General features: G+C 37.9%; 1 protein-coding gene across 2 annotated transcripts; it reads right to left on the reverse strand.

Annotated features, from left to right (window-relative positions):
• Positions 1-6,457: 6,457 nt before the first annotated feature.
• sub1b (SUB1 regulator of transcription b) lies at positions 6,458-9,876 on the reverse strand. 2 transcript variants are annotated; one of them, XM_029510792.1, is made up of 5 exons: positions 9,832-9,876; positions 8,956-9,025; positions 8,597-8,716; positions 7,195-7,303; positions 6,458-7,091 (listed from the first exon to the last, which is right to left on the reverse strand). In XM_029510792.1, exons 2-5 carry the CDS (start codon positions 9,022-9,024, stop codon positions 7,012-7,014), a joined length of 378 nt encoding a protein of 125 aa, XP_029366652.1. In that variant the 5' UTR covers position 9,025; positions 9,832-9,876; the 3' UTR covers positions 6,458-7,011. The 2 variants fall into 2 exon arrangements, with proteins under 2 accessions (XP_029366652.1, XP_029366651.1); XM_029510791.1 differs by having other exon boundaries at positions 8,956-9,028; positions 9,832-9,874.
• Between the last annotated feature and the right edge of the window lie 6,474 nt (positions 9,877-16,350).

The following is a 16,350-nucleotide window of genomic DNA, read 5'->3' on the forward strand; positions in this document are numbered from 1 at the left end:
TTAGAAAGCTGGCCCAGGTTTATTAACACTGTGAATGTATCAAAGCCTTGTAGGATTTGTTTACATTAATCAACTTTTAAAAGAATCACTCAGAAAAGAGCCAGCCTGTCATGAAGGAGCATTAGTTTCACATCTGTATAGCTCACCAAACTATGATGAGAGATAAGCTTGAGAGAATAAACAACAATAAGATGGTTTTTCGTTCTTATGGAGATTAACACTTCAAATATGACACAAAATAGATCAAATATGGAACCTTAATGTAAGGTTGGAGTTTATGTGTTGTCTGCTTGCATCTGCATTGAGCTCTCAGTTTTCTTCAAATTAATTTCATCATTTTGGGGGCATTCTGCTGCATAATGTTTACAGCAAGACAAAAAGGATTGTTTATTATTTGGAAGTTTGTCAAAGAAAAATGAGCCATAGGTCATTCTCCTGCCAACTTTTGGAGCTCAGCCTCTCACTGGTTTTAACAAACAATATCACCCAAATCTTCACTTTTCATTGAGTACACACCCTATTATAAATCTGCTGTACCCCAGTGTAATCTCAACTTTGAACCTCTGAATCCTATGATCCATGGGTAGAGAAAATAGAGAAGAGATGGTTTTGCATGTGGCTTACTTGTTAAAATCACTGTGTAATGTAAATGTTTTGTTACTTGAAAAAACAGTGTAGGCCTCAGTTAATCACTTTAACTGAGGCCTTTTCATGGACAACAAACTATCAGAACAAAAATTTCTTCTGTTGAGAAAAAACACAATTTACAGCCGCAGTTGGGTTTTATCTGAAGTGTGAGGAATTCTAAACACAACACCCCCTGGAGAGTCTGCTGATAAAATGCGGAACATTTACATATTTGGTAAAAGTGTATATATAGCACACATATTGGCCACTTAAAGTCAGCACATAATATATGATACCCGAATTAAAGCATCAAATACAGGTTAAACAATTTATAGATATAATATTACACTGGGAATAAATCACAAGTTGTCAATGTCATTAAACCTATGGCAACCAGTTTGTTGGTCATTGAGCATAAATTATGATGATATATGTTTACATGCACACAACACATTTTTATTTGCAATGAAGCAATTAAAGCAGTACTGATGAAAACGACAGATGCTGCTCCATTTTTATCGTATCTCCAGAAACACTGGTCCATAATAGACTACAATTATTGAATTTATTGAAATGACTCAGTCATTTATTCTGATAAAAAGCAAATTGATCATTTACACTTGACACTTGACAGTTATTTTATAGCCAAGTCTGTAATATTCATCTCAATATATGTAATTTTCTTGGAGTGTTTGTTTTGCTGAGTACATGTTAAACAAACATGTACTGTATTGAAACAAACAGCATAAATAAATAAAGATTTGTTTGTAAATACACGGATATTTGGAATGGTCTCAGCAATTTTCTGTATTTATACAAAAGATTTTTGTCTTCAACAATCTGCATCGCTGTAAGGACCTTCCTTCCTTGTAAAAATCTGGAAGAAGCAAATGCACATGTGCACATCTGCACCCGCGAGAGTTTTAAAATACCAAGAACCAGCAATTAACACAAAACTGAAGATGCCATCCACCCATTAGTCTCATCCTAAGCTCTTAAGCCACCCAGATAACTTAGTTTAATAATATATATTTATTTGTTTATTTTTCTGGAACACTGTATGTTAAGGAACATCAGTATAAAATACAATGTAAAATATAACAAAATACATGATTTTTGATTGCTCAATTTTCACTCAGATGAATCGGCTATGGCCCTACAAAATATCATATGGTGCAACACTGATTTATTTTAAAATTAAACATGCTTAACATCTTTATTAGCAAATAATCAACCTCTGCTCTACACAGTCTCAGTCAACAGCTGAAATGTACAAAGCTGGCTTATTTTCCTGAGAGGTTGAAGTGAAAAGCCCTACATATATAGAATTTTGCTCATACAAAATACAAATACAAATGCTTTGAAATGGTCATACTTCAGCACAAATCACTTTGTGAATTATGTCAAACAGGTAAAAAAAAAAAAAGGATTATATATGGTTCATATATGGAGTAAACATTTTTACTCAAAAAAATGCACTTCGACAGAAAATGCAGGCACCGCATCATTGACCGAAATATAGAAAACACAGTTTTACATTTCCTTTTAAAACTACAGCTTCAGGTACTTCTTTAGTACGCCCAAGTCATTTGTAAGAAAAGGTAAAGAGCAGACAGAGCAGAGCAGAGCAAACACTGGCGAGGTGATACAACTGCTTGAAGAACATGGTTTCCAGTCTGGCTTTGTAAGCTGTCTCTCTTTGTTTGAGAAATATGTCCACACAGCAGCAAGTGCCTGGGAAATGTCAACAGATGCTCCCATGTCCTTACTTGACAGGCTACCGGTCAACTATAAATTCAGTTCAAACAGTTACTGTCACATTTCTCTTCTTAGCAGGCATTAAGATGATGTGAACTTTACAGTGTGATGGGAAACCCTGATGTTTCAGGGAAATAGTCCTTTCCTAGATTGTTTAGCTGGCAACTGTCTGCGTGAGAAGCTTATGTGCCACAAAGCAGCATGTCAGTGTGCATGTAAGCATGTAAGCTTAATGCTGCTGGGATGTTGCTGAAATAAAAAGAATATAACAAAATAGACAGTATACAGCAGTATAAACACACTTTTAACACATTTTCAATATTCAAAATCATTAATTCATCCATCTTCTATCGCTTATCTGTTTCGGGTCCTGGGGTGCTGGAGTCAATCCCAGCTCACACTGGGTGAGGGAGGGGTACACCATGGACAGGTTGCCAGTCTACGCAGGGCCAACACACAGAGACAGACAGAGACAAACAAGCATCTACACCTATAGGCAATTTAGACTGAGTCAGAGTTTGTCTGAGTTTGTCTCTGAGAAAAAGAAGATCCCCTCCTCCAATGTTCATGCGTGGCACTCTCCACCTCTGTCTTTGTTGCAAAGCTGGTTTATGGCCACCTATATTTGTCTCCACTGTTCCATGTAAAGTTTCTTGTCTGAGAAAGTTTGTCAGAAAAACCAAAGGGGAACTCTTGATTTCTACATTAGGACACACAAATAAAGGTTTGTCTGGGCAAGTAATCAGATTGCTAAGTCTTTTTCAGAATCACTAAGATCAAATTCGCACTGGTTGTGTCAGCTTAGCAGATAGTTTACAGAAATAAGGGCCCATTGAACTAAGAACTCTGTACATGGTGGTCATGGTGTTCCAGGCTTTCCTCTTTACATACATAATTGTTCTGATGTGCAAGATTGATGGATACGTAGGATTCTCTTGTGGACATATGAATACAATCATCATTTTGTTGCAGCTGCACCAGAACAACTTTGTCTGTATAGACTTTGATTGCATCAAACTTAAAGTCAAGTTTGTCATAGATGGCATCTGCCATCTCTACTGCGAGAACAGCACCAAAGAGCTTGCACCTTGGACTGGGTTGCTAACTTTGTTATGCCTAAGACAAGCCCTACTTCTGTTTTCCCATCCTCCTGAACTGCTTTCAGATAAGGCACAGAACCTGATAAGGCACAGAACATACCCATAGACAACCGCAAGTCTATGGGTATGTGGGCCAGAAGTGATTATGCTGCACAGTCCTAAATGACTGGATTAAGGAAGAGATTTTTTGTTAGTGTGAGACTTTAATCTACCATTCAACATCAATAAAAACACTTTCTATAAAAAAATCTATATGCCCCTTAATAATACTTTTTCTTTGTACCTTTACCTCTTGACAACCACAATTCTCCTCCATTCATACAATATACATCTCACATTCTGAGTCTTCTCTAAGCTTCCTCTGACTGGCAATCAAGTCGTTACCCTACCAGTATCTGAGCATTAACAATAATGCATTCATACAAATGTTTATTTTATTATTTTAATTTAACCAAAAATGTCCCATTGGGATACAAGATTTCTTCTTCCAGGCCAAGATGTCACACAAATGCATACACAAAATCCTTCACAATAATTACACAAAATAAATAAGGTCATCATAAACACAGCAAAAGAGACAGTAGGAAGCGGTAAAGAGGTCATATCCAATTCACAATTTCACATCAGGTTGAAACTGCTGCATGAGAGCGCATATTTTAAAATAGTTTATTTACTTATATTTACTTTGTCTTTCCCACCAGTACCACCCAGGCAGTTAACATGAAGAAGCAGCACATGCTGGCTGCTGTAGAAAAAATAAAAAAAACAACAAAAACCTGCTGCCACTGCTACCACCCATATCCCCTTCATTCCTTTCAGGTTTTCACCCATAACTTGTGACCTCATAATTAATATTTTTCCCCTGACACTCGCCTGCACATTTTTATCTTCAGGATATAAACAGAGCACAACAAATATTTTTTTCACGCTCTTGTGTCTTAGTCATTTCAAGTTATGCAGTGTAAACAATAGGTGCTAGCTTAAAGTACAGTCATAACAAAATTACATCCCAGAAGGTTTTCATCCACCAATTTTGCCAACAGATCCAACAAGATGCTTATTTAAAACCAACGTAAGTATTTAAACCCAGTTTGAGTTGTTTTACAGCATATTTTATATATCTGTGGAGCAGTAAGGAACAAGCAGTTCGTCAGTCTATGACCAGTGGCTCATTTCATGAAAGAGGTTCGACAAACTCTGACTCAGTCTAAATTGCCTATAGGTGTAGATGCTTGTTTGTCTCTGTCTGTCTCTGTGTGTTGGCCCTGCGTAGACTGGCAACCTGTCCCTCCGTCACCCAGAATGAACTGGGATTGGCTCCAGCACCCCCTGTGACGGAAATGGAAAAAGCATGTGAATGAATTAATGAATTAATGAATTCAAGTATACAGTATATCTATTGGGCTCTGCAACAGATAAACCTGGATTTTTATTCAGATAGACAGTCTTAAATGTGCTTGAGACAGACTGAATGAATGAGAGAATGAGGCAGTGAAACAGAGTTTCTGGCTCTGCAAAGATGAGGTGTCAGGAAAACTCCATGTTTCATGAAGAAAACCTGCTCCTGACCAGGTTAGGTTCACAGACTCAGTTACCATAGAAAATGAGTCAGAGTAGAAGTTACCTCCCTTTCTGAAGCAGAAAACGCAGTGTTTCCCTTAGATCAGGGTTAACCAACTCAGTTTTTACTAAACCCACTTTTTGAAATGGGCCCCAATTCAAGCACTAATTTGTTCTACCTTGATGTGACCAACATGGGTTGCTGTTCGTCACTGGACCTGGTATTATAGCAACACCTAGTGTCACAAAAAGATAACATTTAAATAAACTGCGTAATAAGAGTCCAGTTTATATGTTCTTTACGAAAAACAGGTTGTTAGCTTTTAATGTAATTTTGATCAAGAGTATTTTTCCATCCTCTGTACACCAGGAGCCTTACTTTCAGGCATCTGAGACAACACACAATTTTGTGTAGACTGCTTTAGTCATTGAGGTTAATATCTAATGTATGGAGCTTTTTCAGGACTAGAAAACAATCTCACGAGGCTTCCGATTTCACTGCCATTGTTCTGGTGCGATAAAAAGAAAGTTGCGTTTGTCTATCTGGAAGCATAGAAAGACACAGAGGAAGGAATAAACTTTGGTTGTAGGGATGCCAACTGCTTTACCACCTGCTCTACTCTACTGGTAAATGCTGGAGTTGTTTGAACCACAGCTCTGGCTGTCTAGAACTGCCTACTACCTAAAACACAATGTTCTGTGCAGCTCGTTCTAATATCACTCACATTAGAGTGAGCTGTGGTGTCCAGGGCGCGTTGACATGTTGATGAGATGGGCCTGGATGAATGGATGCATCGTTACTGGTGCCCTGTGATGGACTGGCGACCTGTCCAAGGTGTACCCTGCCACTCGCTCTCGAACATTGACTGGGATTGGCTGAAGCAGCCCCGCGACCCGGAAACGGAAAAGTGGTAGATAATGGGTGGATGGATGAATAATTACTGGTGCTTTCACACTCAGGGAACTTGACAGAAATTTTCATTTGTTCTTGGGTTGCTGTGAGGTGAAAGTCAGGCACTGCAGTGGTAAATGAAGGCTGTCATGCATGTAAATTCTCTGGCTTATCATTGAATTGGTATAGTCCTGTAGTATAAGACCTCATCTTGCTAAAAGGGCTGTGGGAGAGGAGGTGTATTACTTAGAGGTACACATTGAATCATTGCTGATTCATGATGGATTTCACCTTTTTGACCTAAGACTTTGGCTTATCTCTGGTTGGCTCAGGTAGGTTTACTACAGGTAGTTGTTTTTCATAACCTATATATAACCTATAACCTATATATATATATATATATATATATATACACATACATATACACACACACACACACACACATATATGTATATACACATATGTAAGTATGTATGTGTATATTTCCTATGTAACTTCGTAAAGAAGAAAAAAGAAAAGAGAAGATTTCAGTCATTTAATCATATTGGAAAAATTATATGCATCATAATTTATAAAAACCATTGTTCATTTTAATAAATTAACTCCAATTTGTTTAACAGTGGCTTTTATTTTTAAACCCCAACCCACGAAATACTTCCCCACAGATACAATGTGACAGTCTGGGTTTGGCTTTCGAAAGTGAAGATTGGGTACAATGCAATATAAAGGTAAGATGAAGGAAAGTCTTAACATTTCTATACAGGTAAAAGTCAAACTGTTAATACAAACTTAAACATTAACTCAACTGAATATTAAGCTAAGGCCTAATTTATTAGTATTTAATACAAAAACATCACTGCGTTGATGCACCCTATCCACTGACTCTGATACAGTCACATACTTATCCACCCATATCTTCATGACAACAACTTAGACACAATTTTCATAGAAAAAACTGGAGTATGCAGACAACACTAGAGCTATACAACTACAAATTAAACAAGTAGAAAAAAATCCCACACTTTTTACAAAACTGATGAGCTGCTAGATAATTAAGATCATTGACAGGAATGCTTATATTCTTTTAATGGCATCGTCAATTTCTGAAATCTGGTCCTTCAGTTGGTTCCATTGTTCAGGGTTGAGGGAGATACCTACAGGAGATTTAAAATTACTTCAACGTAATTGCAACCCACCAAAATATCAACATCTCCAAAAACTTCTATTATACATCACTTACACTAATTTAAACATTACCTTTCTTCCCTGGTTTCATTTCACCACTCGGGTTCATCCAGTATTCTCTGATGTCAATCAGGACTTTACCTTTGAAGTCCCTGACGCTGACGTACCTCATTTTTCCAATCTGTAAGAAGCAAACTCAGTCATTGGATTCTCTTCCTGAAGTTAAAATGACACTGAAATCCAGAGAAATACACATATTCTATATTCAGAATTTGGCCCTTTAATTAGAAATGGAAATCTGCTATGTTTTCATTTATTCATTACTCAGAAAATTGTCAGTTGATAAAGAGAGACTGAGAGCCTCTGTTATGATTGGTTCATTAACATGTTGCTACATAAGCTTCATTGAGCAGCTAGAGAAATACTAAACAATCCTGTGATGGTTTTGACTCTTAAAACCACCATGATATCTTATAGATATAAGCCATTTTAGGTCATTGGGGGATATTTCTGATTTCAAATTTAAGTTTGAACTCAGCTCTGATTAATTGTCTGTCATAACTGTGTTGTCCTATAAAAATGCACAGCTTCTATGTTCCCCAGGATTGTATCTGTTTGATATGACTTGAGATTGTGGCCCAAAAAAGTAAAACTGACTGGACTTTCATCACACAAAACCTTATGGTACAATCTTTTAGTTATTAACTTCCTGAGTGAGCAATCATTATTTGTTTTAGTCAGAGTGAATAACATTTTACTTTAACCTTAAACCGAGTGAGCTGCCTGCGGCACATTTACAGAACAGCATTTCGAATTACTGTAAGTTAACGAATATTTCCTCTATCTGAGACATTTCAGCTGTTTCTGAAAGATAAGAGGTAGCGCTTCACTGGCAATATAGGGTCAGAACAGTAATTCCACCTGTGCTGTGGCCAGAAGTCGGCAAATCAGCTGGAAAATGGGCAAAAGCACTTACTGACAGGATACTTTCTGGCCCTTTAATGGCTAATATAAGCAAAAAGTCAAGGTGGGCTATATGAATCTCAGGTGTTAAAGGGTAAAGTAAATAAACTTCATGAAAGAAATATCTATTATACATTTATGCTGCATTATTGCCAAAATAATTTGAAACTAAATGTAATTTTTGGAGAAGTTATATATACCCCTTCCAATATACGGATGAAATTTATATAAACTATAGCACACTGGTCATGGGGATGTAGCTCAGTGGTACAATGCATGCTTTGCATGCAGTGACCTGGGTTCAAACCCCAGCCACAAAGCTAAGCAGTGGTAGGCTCGTGCCGGTCCCAAGCCTAGAAAAATTAGTAACGGTTTCGGCAGATAGGGTGTCCAGCATAGCCAAATCACTCAAGCACAGAGCTGACTTGCTGTGGTGGCCCCAAATAGAGAAAAGGCAAAAGAGAGGAAAAATAAAATTGAAAACACACAGTAGAGCACTCCTGTGACTAACCTGGAACATGTTATCATCACCATTACTGCTGCCCTTGGATGAGCCACCTTGTTTGGAGGTCTCTCCAGTCTTTGGTTTCTTGGTTGGTTTCTCTGGCACACTAGACTTCTTTCTCTTTGCCTAAAAAAAAACAAAACATATATATAGGAATAAATTCTAATTCCTGCACACACTACATCCTCGCCTAAAATTATAAACATACATGGGTTATATTCTGGGTTTCTGATACAGAAAACAAATTATGAAAGAAAAAACATTTAAAGATAACAGTTGTACTTAGCTAGCACAATCAGCTAATGTCCTTTACCTCAAGAGTGCATTAAGAGATTTGAAGGAAAAAAGGAGAAAATGACACAAACCTTGGTCTCCACTTCACTGTCAGAGTCACTTTCAGATGTGGAAGATAGCATTTCCTTTGACTTTGGCATTCTGCTGAGAGAGTCAGATGAGGCATCACTGGACATGAGGCTGTTAATTCATGTGTGCGCCCTATAGATTTTAGCCTTAAAGAATCATTTGTCTCTATGTATAGGAGAAACAAAACACCTACAGTGACCTATAACTCTGTTAAAGTACTTACGGATATGTTAATATCTTTGTCTAACAAGAAAGACTTCTTCAGATATCAGAATGGCAAGAAGCTTTTTACTGTGAAACAAACCATACATTTAATATAGTTTTATTTTATTTATTTGAATACAAAAAAATCTGAAATCAGACGTGACTTCCTTTAAACGACCCTGGACGTTTTGCCAAGATCACTCAGGGCTTACTGATAACGTGATGTCCAACCCTTAGGGAACACCTGGAGCATTTTAGATCTACAGCAGTGAGAAGCTGTTCACGTGATCAAGTTTAGCTTGGGGCAGCACAAAAAACGTCATAATGAGGTTTTATGGCACTTCTATTTGCGTTCCACTGACTCCAGACAGTTGCAAAATAGACTCACTAACATCCCATCGAACAAACTCCCAACAGATTTACCAGCGCCTTGCAATACGACTGTACTCGACTACACCACGGACGTTGACTAGCTAAACGCCATTTGGACAGTTGAGTTAGCTTGGAGCTAACATTAGCAGCTGTATGCCTTGTGGTTGGACACAGGCCACCCTGGTTTTCTCTAACCAGTGTATCGTTCAGTAACAGCTGTGGGGTTAGTCACCGACTTGTTTCTATATAAGTACAAACCATCATAAACACATACTTTCACTTTTTAAATTGTAAATGCTTACATGGCGTGATGTAGCGAGTCTCTGTACAGGAAGCGGAAGGGTGACCAAATATCCGGCGCCACTTCCGCCAATTTTTTTAAACACTTTATTGAAAACAAAAGTTCAACCAATCTGCAAGACTGGAAGAATTTTTTGCACTCCCCAGTCAGCTTTCTGTTTAGTTTGTTTGGATTTGTACTTGTTTTTGTTGCTGCAACAATTTGTCACTAAAAATTTACGTGAGAATGTGACAATCTTGAATCTATAAAACATATCAGACACTCACACATTGCAAAGTTATATGTTCTACTTAAATTATAAATAATTGAAAAAGTGAATTAAGAAATAAACAAAGTAATTACTTTTTTGGCATGACAGCAAGAGTTTAACTTTTTTGAACCAGAATTTCTAGAGAGGTTCTCACATCTCAACTTGAGTGCACAACCTACATTTTGGTTATCAACTAAAGATATAATAAAGAAATAATACAAAACAACAAGACACTGAATGATGATATATTTTGTTTTGACGGTGCATGCAGCATCATGGTAGGTGTTTGCCTTTTTGGAGTCAATGAGCTGTGGCCAGTGGTTTCCACTGCTTTTGCTTTCGGACTTTTTATCTTGAACTCTGTTCAGTGGTGCAGTCTCAAGTCCTTCTTACCTTTAGCTTCCTCATCTTCATAGCCCTCATTCACAAATCCATCCTACTAATTATCCTTGGCTCCCTCAGCCAAACTGTTGCTTAACTAATCCTTTTTTTTTTCTGGAAACCATTCATCATTGGCATTTGTTCTACTATTGTGTAGATCTTTCAATTACACTCTGCTCTTATGCACTACAAAATGTATTCAAAATCCAATACAAAAAACAGACAATTGCATTCGAAACACAATTAAAAAAAAAAAAATCAGCCAAAAAAGTTACTGAGGACAAAGTATTTTTAAGCACAACAACAGAGTATAGAATTAGTAGCAGTAAAATTATAGCTCTTGACACATAGTGTGCTTGGTTCTTACATACATCTTTCGATGCACTTGGAGGCATCTTCAGTGAAGAACCTGGGGTCATAGGGGTTTTAGGTCTCTCAACTTCATACCCCCTCAACCAGGCAAATTCCCGGCCTGTGTCCAAATGGCATTAGCCCACTCCTTGTCCCTCCTACTCCACAGCCATCTTGAGGCCTTTTCTGCAGCTGTGATCAAAGTGATCTTCTTGCAAAGCCCCTGCTCCCCACTTCAATGGGCAAACGCCAGGTACGCCACCCCCGTCTGCAACAATCTTCTGTCAGTTCCCCTTCTTTCTTTTGCTGGCTTCCTCCTTCCTCTCCTCCCAGGGTACCGTAAGCTCAAGCATGACCCCCTGCTTTGATTTTTCTGAGAACACAACAATGTCTGGTCTGGGTGTTTTCCTGCTCAAATGAATGTAATCTGGCATCTTGATGGATGGAAGTGTTTGCTCTTGTCGATAGTGCTGCAGATGGACTCTGCGGCCACCTTCAGCACCTGTTCGTTGTGCCACCAATATCGACCTTCACCAAGTGCTTTGGGTCAGCTGCTGAGTATGTGCGCAAGAGTTCCTCTCCCTTGGCAAAAGGTGCATGCTGGTGTTTAATTTTAGCAGACAGATGTTTAATTTGAATTTCCTTCCAATCCAAAATCAATATTAGGAAATTTTAATGATGACATGAATCATTAGATGTTACCTGCTGTTTTTTTCCTAGAATAGCTAATCTGATTGACAGATATTCCAAAGGAACTTGAATTTCCTCACCGTCTGTCACCCATCTTGGTATGGACAAGGGTGAAAGCCCATACAATTAGCTATTGTCACACTACGTGAGGTCAAGTTGGGTCTTTGTCCTGTCTCCATGTTTTGTTTTGTTTTTTTTTTTGCCATTTCCTCTTTTATTTTGAAAAGTAACTCTCAGGTCACTTTCCCTTCTTCATGTGTCTCGGTCTGATTGCTTTCTGAGAGTTTCCACCTGTTCCCCTTTACCTTCTTCTTCTTCTTCTTCTTCTTCAAAGTGAGAGTTTTCTGTTGTAAGTTTTCATACCTTAGTTTACTCCATAGTTAACATTTTCATAACCTTTTGTTTTTTTTTGTTGTTTATGCCTTCTTATTTCGAGTTCTTGCTTCCTCCATACCTGGAGAGATTTTCATTTACTGATGAGCCTTTAATAGCCAATTGTGTGTTTTCCCAATTTTAGTGGAGTGATTATTATTTTGATATTTTTCATAGTAAGACTTCATTGTTATACCTGAAGCCTGCACCTGTGTCCTGAGTCCTAGCCTGGTCGTGACAGTTATAAGAACCTCCCTTAATTTAGTTTATAGATTTGGAAAATTTTTTTAGACAACCCAGTAAACTTTTTGGTCAAAAAGCACCTAGCAAACAAATGTATGTACTTCAAAAATGTATTTTTAAACTCAATGCACTTTTGAAAAGTGACTCAAACTCTGCAATTCATGCATGTTCTCTGTCACACGCTCAGTCACACCAATCTGTCTGCTTGGCTGCAAGTGATGTCAGCAATAATGATGGCTGAGGAAAAATGTAATTGTGTTTGTTTAGAAAAAAAAATGAGGTTAATTTTTTTTTATTTTCATGCTACTTTTACAAATAAAAGTATGTGATAGTACACAAGCAAATCTAATTTAATTTCAAATCACATTTCTAACCAAGATTGCTAGTCAATTTGAGTAACCCCAATGTGTAATCTATGTAATGGTGCAGTTTACACATTTATTTTAGCAACAAATTGACCTGCTTTTTGCAACTTCCCCTGAAAATAAGCTTACAATAATGCATCCAATGGCTTGCCCAGGTGTAACAGTGTAAAGGATGATCCAAATGTGTTAATTTTAGTGGCTGATGTGCAACTATTTATAATACTGGTAAATACAATCACAGGATCTGTTTGGGTCATAGGTATTGTATAAAGAGCATATGCAACACCTTTAATGTCAAATTACATTTGATCCATTTCACTCCTCAACTGACATAGAAAAACAAATGGGCTTGCTAGCGGTTATTTAATATAAGGATGCTAAGCTAAAAAAAGGCAGTAAAAAGATGTTGCACAGGTAATAAAAGAGCAGGTAGACAAACAGGCAAAAAGAAAGAACTAGAAATTGGGGAAATTAGGGAATAGCTTCTCCATGAATGGTGCAAGTGAACTTGGTCTGCAACATTTTTTTGTTGGCATTGTGTGTTAAAGTAACATCCATAAGAATGACAGGAACCAACTCTCCCTGCAAAGCATTGCTCAAAGCATTGCACTACCTCCACCAGCTTATCTACTTCCCATAATACATCCTGGTGTCATGTCTCTCAGTGATAAGTGTGTCTGAAAATCCACATGATTTGACAAATTATGTTTCATCAGAGCCAGCCACTGATCGGAATCCACGGTGTCTCATCACAACGCATTCGTAACACCATTTATTTTAGTGTTATTTCCACCCCTGGTGGCCACATGGCATGATCTGACACCTTTCTTTCAGAACCACCATTAACTCTTTCAGCATTTTGAGCTACAGCAGTTATATATCACTAACGTTGTCTCTACCTGTAGTAGTTGTTTTATCCCTCCAGTCTTTTCTCCTCCTGTCTGCATCCTTAAGGTCCCGAATAATTTCTGCTCCATGTTCCTGCTCAGTACCTGCTGCTGCAATAGCTGCCATTAGTTAACCATTAGAAAACACAATACTAACCAATTCCCATTGTTACTTCTTCAGTAAAAATACAATTTTCACTTACTGCTAATAATAGCACATTAGTAAATAAAATTAGTCATTAGTAAATAAAAGCATATTTAGAGTGACCAGCTTTCAATCTGTCCTTACATACCTCCTCTCTATGTTTTGCTTTCATTTTTATTGCATTTTCTCTCCTCCTGCTCTTGCCACTATATAAATGCATTTGATTTAATTTGATTTGATAATTGATATTTTGGCAGTGAGGCAGCATAGTGCTTAGCGTTGTTGCCCAACAATAAGAGGGCCACTGGTTCGGTTCCCGGGCCTGGATCCTTTTTGTGTGGAGTTTGCATGTTCTCTCTGTGCCTGCATGGGTTTCCTCCCACCAAATTGTATATTTCAGTTTTATTGCACCTAAACTGCATGGTGCTACATAATTTGCATTGCCACAACAAGAAGGCTGTGGGTTTAAGTATGAGGAGTTTGTATGTTCTTCATGTGCTTGTGTGGTTTCCCTCTATGTACTCAGCTTCCTCCTTTTATTCAAACACAGTACATCACATTTAGTCATATGGCAGACACTGTAGTAATTTATAACAAGAACATCAGAAAATCTTCATGTTACAATTTGAAGGTGTTTTTTAATGATCAACTATGATACACATTCCAAAAGTATGGCTAGTTGGAAACAAGGGAATCTTGGATGGTGAAACTTGTGATTAAGTGACAACAGCCAGACCCATATTTTACCTGTTATTGAGCCTTAGGCTTGAGAGTATTTTTAGACACCCCCAAAACTCACAATAAAAACAATAAAAATGTGTTATACACACATTAATAACAGTCCTGGACCTACCAAAAATTTATAGCCAGCAGATTGTTTTGGGAGACACAATGGTGATGTGTTCCTCCATAAGCCAGAAAGAAAAACGACCAGAGGTCAGCTACTGTGTTCTGACACAATGCCTTTTCACCTAATAAGTATGTGCCGGTTTGTCCATGCTATTGTTGCCTCAGAGATCTGGGTCCACGCTGTAGGGTCTTCTTGCTTGGCTGCTGCCTGGGCTTGGTGTGCTCTGGCCCACTTGTCTCTTCCACTTGTTGTTGAGTCCCCTTTGGATGGATTTACCTTTACATCTATATACTTGTATGCATATATAAGTTTAAAGAATCCTGACAGTTTGGGAATCTTTCTTTGATAATTCGTTGTCACAAAGTGCCTTCTCTTCTATTTTTCACTCTGACAAATTACAAAATCTACACATTCCTCCATATTTTAATAGGTTGTTGGTCATGCAGGTGAAGGGTGGGTGGATCGATCCAAATATTGATAGCATTGTTACCAAAGTTAGTATCAGTATCTAAGGCCTAAGGCCCTGCAATAGTGGCACAGGCCACCACTATCACAAGGCCAACACATAGAGACATGCATACTAAAAGAAAAAAGCAGGTATGGTGAATATTTGTGGTCTGTTCGAAGGCCAGGTGCATGTAATTTGTTAATCACGTTAAGTGCAAACATGTTCGCAAAGCCCCACAAAAGCGTTTGGCTTGCTAGATCAGCTTGGGGGCCAGCACATGCAGGTGACTTTTTGCATTATCTGTTGTCAGGGAATGCAGAAGTCAGTTGATGTAACACAACAGCAAGAAGCTTGTTCTAAATTAAAACAATTTGCAATAAACTTAAGAATTAGGCCTACATAAATCAGATGACATTAAACTGATAATAATCATTTACATTTTAAAAGCCAGTGAAAATACATGTTTGTTTACACCATGGCAAACATGAGACAGGACAGGAGAATCCAATTTCCTTTGCTGGAGAGGGTTCAGATTAAATAAAACAGGGTAAATCTGATTAATTATGTGTGTTACAAATTATGTAGGTACACCTGTCCCTTTACGTGCGTGATAACCGTCCCTCTGCACTGACATGGTTGTAACAGTGGAGTGACTGTTTGTAAATCAATTTTGCAACCTGCACATATCTCATAAAACCACTGAAATATATTGTTTCAGTAAACAGTTTGATTTATTGGAAAAGTAACAAAATGTTTTACAACCATTCTTGGTCCCCACTAGTTCTAACTGTCCATTTTGATATAACAGGTTTTTCCATGGCTGTGTCTTTTACCACAGTCAGACTGTGGTCTTTTCATCATAATTGGTACTGTCAAAGTCCACTCCTGGTTTTCCCCTCCACCTGCCTGCTTACCTCTCCTAATCAGGATCATCAGACTCACCTGTTCCTCCCAGTCTCCTCTTAACCAGTTCCTCCCCACACGTTCTCTGCCAGATTGTCATTGCCTCATGTGTTACTCTTCAGCACTCTTTTCCTGATGGACCACCTGGTGCCTGACCTGCTTTCTGGGCAGGTCAGGTACCAGGCTAAGTGCAGCCCCTTAGACAGGCAGATGGGAATCATAAGGGTGATATTGTTTGAGGACAGAAGGCAGGGATCAGGCAGAGGAGATAAATGGAGGAATTGATGGAGACCACTGACAAGTGGCTAGGTTGGGAAGATCTATTGTCATAGTAAATCTCATTTGTGCTGAGGTTTCTTTCATTGGTGAAAAGAAATATAGCCCAATATTAGAACTTTTTTTTTTTGTTTTTTATAGATTTTTGTTCCAAATGAAATCCATATCCATGTTCACTGGGTTGGAGGAAAAAGGAGAATTTTGAGAAATATGTATTTATTTAATAAAATTTGACGTAATTGAGTGGAATTAACACAATTAGTAATGTGGAAACAGACATAATCTTCATAAATTTTCCAATGCAGAGTGGGCCTACTAATTACTAGCCTAATAAATCTAAATAGTCATAAACTATGTTG

Source organism: Echeneis naucrates, chromosome 9 (assembly GCF_900963305.1).
Source record: "Echeneis naucrates chromosome 9, fEcheNa1.1, whole genome shotgun sequence".
Lineage (NCBI taxonomy): Eukaryota > Metazoa > Chordata > Actinopteri > Carangiformes > Echeneidae > Echeneis > Echeneis naucrates.